Source organism: Pituophis catenifer, unplaced genomic scaffold (genome assembly GCF_029215685.1).
Source record: "Pituophis catenifer annectens isolate HBS135680 unplaced genomic scaffold, rPitCat1.0.hap2 SCAF_3, whole genome shotgun sequence".
NCBI classification, from domain to species: Eukaryota; Metazoa; Chordata; class Lepidosauria; order Squamata; family Colubridae; genus Pituophis; species Pituophis catenifer.
The window spans coordinates 14244811-14256949 of record NW_027256883.1 but is presented as its reverse complement, the minus strand read 5'-3'; the positions used below and the strand labels follow the sequence as shown (position 1 = coordinate 14256949).

The window sequence follows — 12139 nt, the reverse complement described above, 5'->3', positions numbered from 1 at the left end:
CAAGTAGTCCTCAACTTAAAACCAGTCACTTAATGCTCATTTGAAGTTACAACAGACCTCACTACTTAGAGCTACATAAGACCTGTTTTGGAAGCTACACCCTGCCCTGCAGTCATGGGATTGCATTTTGGGTGCTTGGCAACTGGGCCCAGTTCTGTGCTGTTTGCAGTCTTCAATCTGCAGTTCTTTTGCCGTTTGTTACCAGTTTCCAGCAAAAAAAAAAAAAAAAAAAATCCACTGGGGAAAATGGATTTGTTTAACAATTGCAATGCTCGCTTAAGGGCTGGGGTCAGGGGTGGGTTCCACTTACCTTTCGCAATGGGAGCATGCACGCGCTTGCTTTGGTCGCACATGTGCGCTTCTGCACATGCGCAGATCGTCAGTGATGACATTGGGGCAGGTGGGCAGAGCCTCCCGCTGTCATTATTGCCGGTTCGCAAGAACCGGACCGAACCGGGAGCAACCCACCACTGGCTGGGGTGTTTATTTAACAACTGCTGCAAAAAATGTCAAAAAAAAAAAATTAGGCCCAGTCATGTAACATCTTGACTTATGACCACAATGACTTACAATCATAATTCCAGGCTCAGTTATGGTCGTAAGTAGAGGACTATAAATTGTGTGTTTATAACCTTCTGCAAAGAAAGGGCATCGGCTTGCTCTTATAGCCGATACGAGAACAGCTCACATACACTTTTTTCCTTTGTTCACATAGGATGGAAAAAAAAAATAAGGGAAAAAAGCACCATAAGAGAGAGTAATTTATATAACTGAAAGACAGTTTACCTGCTCAAGGTCAGATTACCAGTGTAAAATCCTTCTGGATTCAGAAAAGTAGTATTTTGAAACGTTGATTCAGAACACATATGTTGCCTTGGGGATAAGAGCAAATCAAGGGGTACATTTACTCCTGCAAAGAATTAGACCAGCTAGTCAACAAACCAGGATTTACACATCATGGTAAATCCTAGCTTGTTGATTTAGTCATGGTCAGCATGGCTGCATCATAGAATGTGGTTTACTGACAACAATGGCTGCGTTTAGACAATACACTAGACATCAAACAAACTCATAATTTGGTTTAATGTGATGTCTGGACCGAGCCTTAGAGAGAGAGAGAGAGAGAGAGAGAGAGGGAGAGAGAGAGAGAGAGAGAGAGAGAGAGAGAGAGAGAGAGAGAGAGAGAGAGAGAGAGAGAGAGAGAGAGAGAGAGAGAGAGAGAGAGAGATTAAGTTTTGTATGATTAAGTACAAAAAGCATGAAAATGTAAATTCAAAACTGAAACATTAAAAACTTATCTACCTAACCCCTCAATCTCCAATGCTGGCTTTCTCCATGAAGATATTCCTTACACATAAAATCACTCATCTGGCTATCTTGTGAACTTTTCTACCTACTGTCTAGTTTTGTTGTTGTTGTTTTATTTGATTTATATGCCGCTCTTCTCCGAAGATTCAGGGCGGCTTACAATGCATTAAGCAATAGCCTTCATACTTTTGTATATTTATACAAAGTCAGCTTATTGCCCCCACATCTACTCTTAAAAATCCAACCACTCTTTGCAACTTTACACAATCTTGGAGCGAAATGGAAAGCATGGCCAGGTTTAAATGAGGATGCTTAAGAGTGCTTATTTATTTATTAGTTCAATTTATATGTCGCCCTTCTCCGGAGACTCAGGGCGGCTTACAATGCATTAAAAGCAATAGCCTTCATATTTTTGTATATACCTGCTTAGTAGGGCTTTCGCCCCCCCCCAAGCGGTGTTCTTTTTTATACAAAGTCAGTTTATTGCCCCCCACAATCCGGGGTCCTCATTTTACCTACCTTCGAAAGGATGGAAGGCTGAGTCAACCTTGAGCCTGGTGAGATTTGAACTTGCAGTAATTGCAGGCAGCTGGCAATTAAGTGCTACTTTAACAGCACTTAGTCCACTGCGCCACCAGTATGACTAGGGAACTGGAGGGTAAGACATATGAAGAATGGTTGCAGGAACTGGGAATGTCTAGTCTACGAAAGAGAAGGACTAGAGGTGACATGATAACAGTCGGATGGAAATTTATCCAGGAGAGATCTAACCTAGGAGAAACTTCCAGACAGTGAGAACAATTAATCAGTGGAACAGCTTGCCTCCAGAAGTTGTGGGTGTTTCATCACTGGAGGCTTTCAAAGAGACTTTACAACCATTTGTCTGAAATGGTGTAGGGTCTCCTGCTCCAGCAGCGGGTTGGACTAGAAGACCTCTGAGGTCCCTTCCAACTTTATTATTCTATGCTCCATTTTTCTGAAACAGTATAGGCTCTCCCTGCTTGAGCAGAGTTGGATTAGAAGATCTCCAAGGTGCCTTCCAATTCTGTTATTATTAAGTGGCATATAGAGATAGTCTCTTCACTAATAGCTTTACCACTTATTCATTTAAGCCAGCTATTTCTTTTAAGAAAGGAAATCAATTGCTGAAACACGACCCTTTTAAAACTATTCTGAAAAGTTGAGTTTACCTTTGGCCTACATGAAAATGTAAATTTTCAAACCATCGGTGAGTCATCTTTTTAAATGCTACCCAAAGCTGTGTGAAAAGGAGAGAAAAGTAAGGTCAATCTCAGCTCGATAATTTAAAATCAAAAGCCCAAACCGACTCATATATTGCCATCTTTTGCAACAAAATGTGTTCCCATTTTGTTAAGACTTCGGTTATTCTGAACCTTGGCCGCATTGCTTTTTGAGATGATGAGAAATAAGTTCTTTTTTTAAAATTTAGAACTGTAAAAATAATTGCATTAAAAAAAAAAAAATCCCACAGTTTATTTGAGCAACGCCTAGATAGGGATAGTGTTTTTGTAGCTTTCCAACTGTTGCTGAAGAATTTTCAATATTAACTGTGCTGACTAGGACTTCAAGGAACTGTAGATCAACAATATCTGAAGCGCTTGTCCCAAAGGTGCATTTTCAAGACGCAACTGGACTTTCTGGTTTTTCTTTGAAGACATTTCGCTTCTCATCCAAGAAGCTTCTTCAGCTCCGATTCCCACTATCCAGTCAGAGCTGAAGAAGCTTCTTGGATGAGAAACTCCATTCCCTCCCCACTCCAGGGGAAGGTTATTGCAAAATCCCCATTTCCTCCCAATCAGCTGGGACTCGGGAGGCAGAGAATAGAGGGGGGGGCGGGGCCAGCCAGAGGTGGTATTTACCGGTTCTCCGAACTACTCAAAATTTCCGCTACAGGTTCTCCAGAACTGGTCGGAACCTGCTGAAACCCACCTCTGTTCTGTACTAACCTAACATTGGGAAAAGGAGGAGCTAGAAACTAGGAGGAGCCTGTAAAGCTTGTTGAGTTCTTTCCTGATCTGTGTCCAACCTTGAGGATGATGTCACAATTTGAGAACTTTTATTTTTAAACAAGGTTTTCCCCATAGAAACACAAATCACAGTTCGATGGTAGGAAAAATGCTGTTGTAATCACCTGCATGGATTATTGTTTTTTTTTAAAGTGCTCCTTTTTCAACAAGTTGAAGGTGGAATTACATTTTGTGACCTTCACATAATTTTGTGACCAAGAATGCAAACAGAAAGCTTTTACAAAGATAAGATAATGTTCTGATGTTATTCAACTATGTCTGACCGCATCAACATAACCATGGGAGCTACTTAATAAAAAAAAAACCTCAGAATATTTGAATTATTTGTGTAACTATACTTCAAGAAATAAATTTGATTTGAATTTGACCAGCTGTCCAGCAGTGAACAAATATTCAGATCTTGCCTTCAGGAAGAAAAATGGTAAATTAGTTTTTTTTTTCCCCTTTAACTATCTCTAATATTCTAGACAGAGAAAAAATATTTTCAGTTACTTTACAATTTAGTACCAAACAGATAGATTTGCAATGTTTGACAGCTATCATTTCTTGTACACTTTATTTATGATCTAGAAAATACTTTTAGATTACCAATGACAAAAATAAACAAAAGTTGATTTGGAGGATATATTTCTCTGTGAAAATAATACAGCTTTCAAAAAATGTAAATATTTTCATGATGGAATTCCTTTCAAAAATACTTGTAAGAAAATATCATTTTACAACCACTATTACATAGCGAAATAAGTTTTGTTCTCTACAAAATTCGGAATCATTAATAACTAAATATCAACTCTGAAGCTAGGATCCAGTTGCTGGATTTAACAGGAAGAACATCTTCTTGGCCTCTTTAATAGCAGTAAACATTTTTACTATTTTGTAATGAGTTCTCCATGCTGATCAGTCCTAAAATGGAAGCAAGGTCCTGCTTATTGTGTATTCCTGGGAAATATATGCAGAGTTTTTTTTTCCCCACTGCAAATTTTCCTCTTACGGTGACAGCTGTAGAAGCTTTGATGAGCATCCATCAGAAGTACCTCCAGATGCCCTCACCAGCACTGCTTAAAGGACCTGTTCTGCTTGTCAATAGCCAAGTTCGGTACGTTCAGATTTTTGTGCTTAAAAAACATACAATATTGCATATGAGCTTGACAATCAAGGTATGCAGAGCACACACCTCTGAATAACATCACGTTCCTAAAAAGACACCGTTTCCAACCCAACAGGTATCTCCTTGAGACCTTTATCAACTTCGCTTATCGCCAACTTCTGAACTCTCAGAAGCAAAGGGAGGAAAACCAAATTAGCGCTGGATTATCTCACTTTCTGCATGACTCGCTTCCCTCTTCCTGAATGCAAACAATCACATAGTGCATTAGCAGAATAAACCAAAGTTCTTGAAGTTAAGCTGGTCCTTGTTTGGTATGCAAGACATTTATGGGTTGACAATGGTGGGTTATACCTTCAGCAGAATAACAGTACAGCAGCAAATTGCCTGGATTGCACCACTTTAATCTATAGGTGAGGAATTGGGGGAATTAACCTGGTTTGGGTGTCCCAATATATAGGAAGCTAAAGTGAAGATAAACTAAGCAACAATAGGTAGAAGGAATCATATAACTCTGCATTTTTCTCGGCATTTTTCAAACCACAGGAAGGATTTTTTTAAAAAGGGTGGGACTTTTTGATAGATAGCAAAACAGCCTTTCGTCACGTGATTACTAACTTCTGGCTGAATGCTACAAAAAAAAAAGGACAACGGAGAATGTTTCTTTATAAGATCAAGGACCACCGGCCTAAGCTCATTTCAGATGATCAGTGATTTGTCTAAAGTGATTTGTGGCACCGTCTAGCCACCGCTGGAACAAATGAAGTACAAAGTGAAAAAGGAGCAAGACTTTACATCACTGTCTTTCCCTCACTTATCAACCCACAATCCAATGTCGCTTACTCTAGAGCAGGGATCTGCAACCTTAAATGCTGAAAGAGCCATTTGGACCCGTTTCCCACAGAAAAGAAAACACCGGGAGCCACAAAACCTGGGTGGGTGTGGCCAACTCGATGTCACTCACTCCCACCCAGTCACATGACACACACCCCAGCTGCGCCTACTCAGATTTTGTGGCTTCCAGTGTTTTCTGTGGGAAACAAGTATCTCTCTCTCTCTGTCTCCGTCTCTGTCTCCGTCTCTCTCTCTCTCATCTCTCTCAGGTCAGGCGAGGAGTGACTGGAAGAGGAGGGTGACAGGTGGGACCAGCCAGTGGTGGGTTCAGCCGATAGGGAGCCACAGCAGGAGGACGAAAGAGCCGCATGTGGCTCCAGAGCCACGGGTTGCAGACACCCATTCTAGAAGAATAACCAACCACCAGAACATCAACTCAACCCTCTGCAAAAGATGGTAATTGGATGCATGCGGTTGAAAAGCATCCCTTACATGGTTTTGCAATGAAGAGGTAGCAGAGAATATTGTCTGCTTTAAGTGGTGGTTAATAATTGCTAAGCATGTTTTAAAATGCTGCTTAGTTACACCAAACACCTTTGCTTCCAAATGTGCAACTTTACTACTTAAAACAAATCAGAGGCTTTTATGACAAATCAGCCATTAGCAAGGAAGTTAACAGTCGGTTGACCAAAACACACAATTCTTGCTTCTTCTATTTGTTGATCAGAATGAAGATAAATTCCTAGCTACAAAGCAACTCCTGAAGCACAGCTCCTAGCTAATGCATGCGGAACAATTTTTTTTATAGGATTGGCAACTACACAGCTGCAGTTTCATGTTAGCAGCAATAATGCCCAAGCAGAACTTTTTTACCAGTTCTCTTTTTTATAATTGTGACTTGCCAACAAGGCAAGTCTGCTTTCTCTTCCTTGCGTTAACAATATCGCTAGAGAAGCAAAAGTCCACCAAGAAAAAAGAAGGCATCAACAGAGATCAGCTTGAGGGGCTGAAGACAGAAATTCCCTAACCTGAAAATAAACAATATGTACCGTCCCTTTCCTTTTTTTTCCCTATTGTTAATGGGGAGGATGTGCTTTGCTGATTTACTATACAGAATGAAACCAAACAAATAGACTGGAAAAAATGCAGAGAAGATGCCGGGCTTCTCAAATCAATGATTTTATACATAAAGAAATGATAAAACAGACTGAAAGAAAAAGTGTTTTTTTTTCCTCCAATGCATAAAAGCCTAGTCCTCAGGCATTTAAGAGTAAAAATAAGACAACCAGCTTCACTGCCTAGGAATAAAATTCATTTTTAAAAACATTGCCTGTCTCTTGTGTCACCTTTTCCAACAATACATAATGTGCCCAAACAGTGCTTGGATTTGTAGCAAATTAATCCTGCTGTAACCACTGGTGCTAAGAGGGTTTAGCTGCCTTCCCACTAAATTTCAATAACTTATAAAAAGACTGGCTGGCCATGGCTTAACTCAACTTTACACTGTAATTAAAGGGAAAAAGTTTCTTGGTAGCTGGTTCCTAAATGAAAAGCTGCAGGCCTTATTCCAGGGTAATTCCACTTTGTAATCCCACTTCTGTGCAAACAGGTTACATCCCTCCACAACCATCCAGAAAAGGCCCTTCGGCCACAGCCAACAAACGCTACTTCTGCTTTGCAACTTTGCCAAATCCTTCAGCGCAAGCAGGCCAACCAAATGTGACCCCCCAAATGCACAATAATTTAGCCATTAAATCCTCACAGAGATATCCGGGGACAGGAAGAATGGAAGGTCATAACCAGCAGAATGAAAGGGAGAGAGATTCCAGAAATGCCAAAACAGGGTAGGAGGAAAAGGGAGGGGGGAAGTGGGGGGGGGGAAGGGAAGAAATGACCTTGCTAAAACATTGAATCCTGTTAAATTCACTGATGCTGGATCTCGTCCAATTTAAAATAAGCCAGAATCTCAAAGCAGGAGAAACAGGGGTGCAATTTGGGAAGAGAGAGACTTAAATGCATAAAACAGCGAGTGAGGAAGATCTTCCTGAGATTTAACCCTCAACCGTATAAACTTGCTGGTTTCAAGCAAGCACCAAAGGAGTTAAGTGCTGAAGGACCGATGCTTAATCAGCTTTGCCCCTTTCCTTCACATGGGATTGGAGTCAACCTGCACTGGAAGAGCCCAAAGGGCTTATAACAGCTCAATTTCGCAGGATTCAGTTTTAATCCGTCGCCAAGGTTAAGCAGCCAGACTGTGCAAGGACTGCTACTCAGTAACAGTCCAGGCACCTGGTTTGCCATTAGCACCACCGTCTTCGTTGTCGGCCTCGGCTGCCTGGAGATGGCTGGACAATTCTTGGATGACAGCCACTTTCCCGATTTGATCGTTCCTTCGTTTTTCCATAATGAGATCTTCCAGGCTCTGAAACTCAAGCGTGTGACTGCGTTTATCTCCCAGCTGGATCTGCAACCGGTAAGGTTGCTTCCCTATGCGCAGTTCGCCCCCAATTTTGAACTCGCGCTTGCCGTATCGGCACCAGGCGGCAAAACATTCGGAGTTCCTCCAGCTGAGATCTTGGTCTTTGCGGCCTACCTGATCCAGGGCGTTTCGTACCACGGTGGCGGGATTGAGCGGTTTGTAGCGGTACAAGTGGTTCGCGATGCGCCCCCGTCGGCCCTGGCTGGCGTCGGTGAGAAAACTGTTCACCACTTCAAGTCTGTGAAGATGTACAACTTGGAAGTCTCCTACGTACACTGCCCAGTGAGGGTACTGGGCCTGGCACACAAATTCTATCAGATCGCCAGCTTTGCACTTGTTCAGTAGGTTTTCTGGTGTGTAGGTGGTGAAATGGCCTCCTCCTCCTCCACCACCACCCACCTCACCAGACGAGTTGTGGTCGCTAGAAAAACTCTTCTGATAGATGCACTCGTCCCGGTAATAAATGGAGCATTCCACTTCGTGAAGTTGCGGGTCATACGGTTGTGATGCAGGGTGTTCCCCACCGAGCTCTGCTGGGTCTTGTTGAGGCTCTACATCATCATCATCATTGGAAAATATGTAAGAAACTCCAATTCGGGGACCGTCATCTCGGTCCATGCCAGCTGGGTCAGCCGTGGGAACCTCTCTGTAGTTTAAGTGGGTCAGTTTCTCTACCTGATTCCCCATGCCTGCTGAAAGAGAACCAAACAGGTATTAGTACAGGTATAAACTAATGAGGAATAAATCAAGTAGATCTCCCTAAGTCAATCTCCTGGCAATCTTTTTGGCAGGGTTCCATCAATGGCTTATGATTGCCTTCCTACTGATTTTATTTTAACACCTAGCTTTTTGATATAGCTTCTAGCAGGGGGACGTGGTGGCTTAGTGGCTATGATGCTGAGCTTGTCAATCGAAAGGTCAGCAGTTCAGAGGTTCGAATCCCTAGTGCCGCGTAATGGGGTGAGCTCCCGTTACTTGTCCCAGCTTCTGCCAACTTAGCAGTTCGAAAGCACGTCAAAAATGCAAGTAGAAAAATAGGGATCACCTTTGGTGGGAAGGTAACAGCGTTCCGTGTGCCTCTGGGGTTTTAGTCATGCCAGTCACAGGACCACAGAAATGTCTTTGGACAGTGCTGGCTCTTTGGCTTTGAAACGGAGATGAGCACCGGCCCCTAGAGTCGGGAATGACTAGCACATATGTGCAAGGGAAACCTACCTTTACTATAGCAGGGGTGACAAACTTGATTTCATTGAGGGCCGCATCAGGGTTGTGTTTGACCTCAGGGGGCCAGGGTGGGCATGGCCAGCCCGTCATCACTTGTGTCGGGGGCACCGGTGGTGGCCCAAGCGTTCTGCCAGCGAAAACAGGTTCCCGAGCTCCATTTCCGGCTGCGACAGCCTCCTGCAACCCTCTTGTCAGTGAAAACAGAGCTTGGGAGGGCCACACGCAGCCCTCCCGAGCTGCATTTTTGGTGGGAGAGGCACCACAGGCTGGTCCTTTGCGGGCCAGATCTAAGCACCCCATGGGTCAGATCCGGCCTTGAGTTTGACACCCCTGGCTTATAGCAATGGCACTTAGACTTATATATCGCTTCACAGTGCTTTACAGTCCTCTCTAAGCGGTTCATAGAGTCAGCCTATTGCCCCCAACAATATGGGTCCTCATATTATAGGTATATAGGACCTCTTATACTCCTGGAGGTCTCTGAATTACTCTGAATAGTAATTCTACAGTCAGCAAGATTCTTCCTGATAATGTCTTGCAGCTCACTTGGGAATAGCCTTCCCTTCGTGTTTTTTTAAAAGGCAAATTCATATACCATATTTTTCAGAGTATAAAATACACCTTTCCCACCCCCCTAAAACGGGATGAAAATCTGGGTGTGTCTTATACACTGAATGTAGCCCCACCCATCCACTGGCCCCCAACCTTTGGCCTCTGCCTCCCAGCAATTTACCTCCTTGCAGCAAGCAGCAAGAAGAAACTGCCCATTTCAACTTCAGCACAGCCTAATTAGCACAAGTTGATTGTCCCTTGGATCGGCCTCCCAACTCTCAGCTGTTTCAGGCTGCAGGAATTGCCTATTGCTACATGGGCCTCTGCTGCTTGCTGCAAGGAGATAAATTGCTGGGAGGCAGATTTTTTTTGTTGTTGTGCTAATCAAGCTATGCTGAAAACGAAAATGAAAGTACAGCAGGCTGTTTGCTGCAACAAGGCAAAATTGCTGGGAGGCAGAGGCAGATTTCTTTTTCTTGTTTTCCTCACCAAAAAAGGTAGGTGTGTCTTATAGTCTGGAGCGTCTTATACTCTGAAAAATACAGTAGTTAAGCCATCTCCTCAGTGACAGAACTGAACAAATGTTCTACCACCTCTCGCCTTAAAGCAACCGTCATTTTGCTTGAGCTCCACTGCACATATAATGTCCCCAGGATGCAGCTCTGAAGTACCTTGAAAAGAGACCGGTGTGGATCACGCTATAACACACAACTTGACTATTTTTCTTAATAAAAAGCAGCTGGAGGGGGAAGTATTGAATAGATGAAGAATCTCATTTTTTTTAATGGGTTCTCTTTTTTCATTCAAAGTTGCCAGCTGAGGAAAGGGAGAAACCTTTAAAATGAGGAAACACCTACAAAAGCCAAAAAGTCCCTTCCTGCATCCTTACAACCCTCTCATCCTGAAGTGCAGGACAGCTCACTAGCTCAGGCATTACATCCTCGATTTACGACCACAATTGAGACCCAAATTTCGGCTGCCAAGCAAGACAGTTCTGAAGTGAGTTTTGCCTCGTTTTACGACCTTTCTTGTCATGGTTGTTAAGTCAATCGCTGTTAAATGAATCAGCCTTCCCCGTTTGACCTTTGCTTGTCAAAAGGTCGCAAAAGGGGATCACGTAACCCCCGAGACACTGTGACAGTCATAAATATGAGTCAGCTGCCAAGCATTTGAATTTGGATCACGCAAATGAATTTGGATGCTGCGGCAGTCGCAAGTGTGAAAAACGGTTGTAAGTCACCTTTTTTCAGTGCCATTGTGACTTTGAACGGTCACAAAACGAATTGTCGTAAGACGAGGACTACTTATACTGCAGAATAAAAAGTTATGAAGGCATCACTGTTGTTAATCTAAATTACTAGGCTGTCCGAATCTCTTGGAATAGATGATTTAGAGCAGTAATGGCTAACCTTTTTGCCATCACGTGCCAGGAGCGGGGGAGGAGAGGTGTCACGCGCGCTCATGCCCACATCCATAATTCTATGCACCTCCCCTGCGCATGCGACCCCCACCCCAAGCTCCCGCTGCTCCTGGCACACGATGGCCCGGTAGTCCCATTTTTCTCTCTCCCCGGGTTCCAGAGCCTTTCTAGGAGTCTGGGGACGGCAAAAACAGCCTTCCCCACCCCCCTGGAGGCCCTCCGGAGGCCAGAAATAGCCCATGTGCCAACTTCCGGTGGGACCAATATGGCTACGCGTGCCACCTGTGGCACACGTGCCATAGGTTCACCATCACGGATTTAGAGTATGCAGAAGCTGTACGAAAACATCTCCCACCCCCAATAATTATAGCGTCTGGATTTTTTCCTTCTCCTCCCTTCAGACTTGCATAGCTGCTTTGAAAATCTCTTTCCTGGCTGTCTTCACAAGTGAAAGGAAATACGTGGACAGACAGACAGACAGACAGATAGAGAAGCAGGCAGGCAGGCACCAACAGCTAAGAGCAGCTTCTGAAAGCCACTGCAAAAACCTGGGAAAAAGTCAACACAGAAGCAAGCAGCATTTCTTACAGACAACAAAGCACACGCCCATTTTCTGATAGGAGATGGGAGAGCTGGTTGTACCATCCTGTGCAGGGAACGTGGAATTCATCTAATCGCGATCCAGACTTTTGTGGAAGGCATTTGGGTCGGGAATGCTTGCTTGGATTTTTATAATGTTGGCCTGGGGCTCTGGAGTTGTTTGTCCACACACAGTGGAGTTCATCATTGGAGGGGGAAAAAAAAAAGATAGGCTGAACTTCTATATTTGATTAGGAATGAGTCCTCTTGAATGAGAAGCATAGAGCAATAGCAATAGCCCTTAGACTTATATACCGCTTCACAGTGCTTTTACAGCCCTCTCTAAGCGGTTTACAGAGTCAGCCTATTGCCTCCCAACAAACTGGGTCCTCATTTTACCCACCTCAGAAGGACGGAAGGCTGAGTGTTCTGCCCCAGCTATGGACCCCAAAGAATGCAGCGCATACAAAGTCTGTACAAACCTTAGTTTACTAAAATAAATCAGTCTTTTTCAAACAAAGGCTGTTAATTAACTTTCTTAACAGCCTACAAGAATCCAAAGAATAAATAACCGTAATATTACGATGGTT

The 12139-nt window shown here is 43.5% G+C and overlaps 1 protein-coding gene across 1 annotated transcript; it reads right to left on the bottom strand.

Moving 5' to 3' along the window:
- Window positions 1-7525: 7525 nt before the first annotated feature.
- On the bottom strand, window positions 7526-8461 carry LRATD2 (LRAT domain containing 2). Its single transcript, XM_070942022.1, has one exon. The coding sequence runs from the start codon at window positions 8459-8461 to the stop codon at window positions 7562-7564; it is 900 nt and encodes a 299-aa protein (XP_070798123.1). The 3' UTR covers window positions 7526-7561.
- Window positions 8462-12139: the final 3678 nt, after the last annotated feature.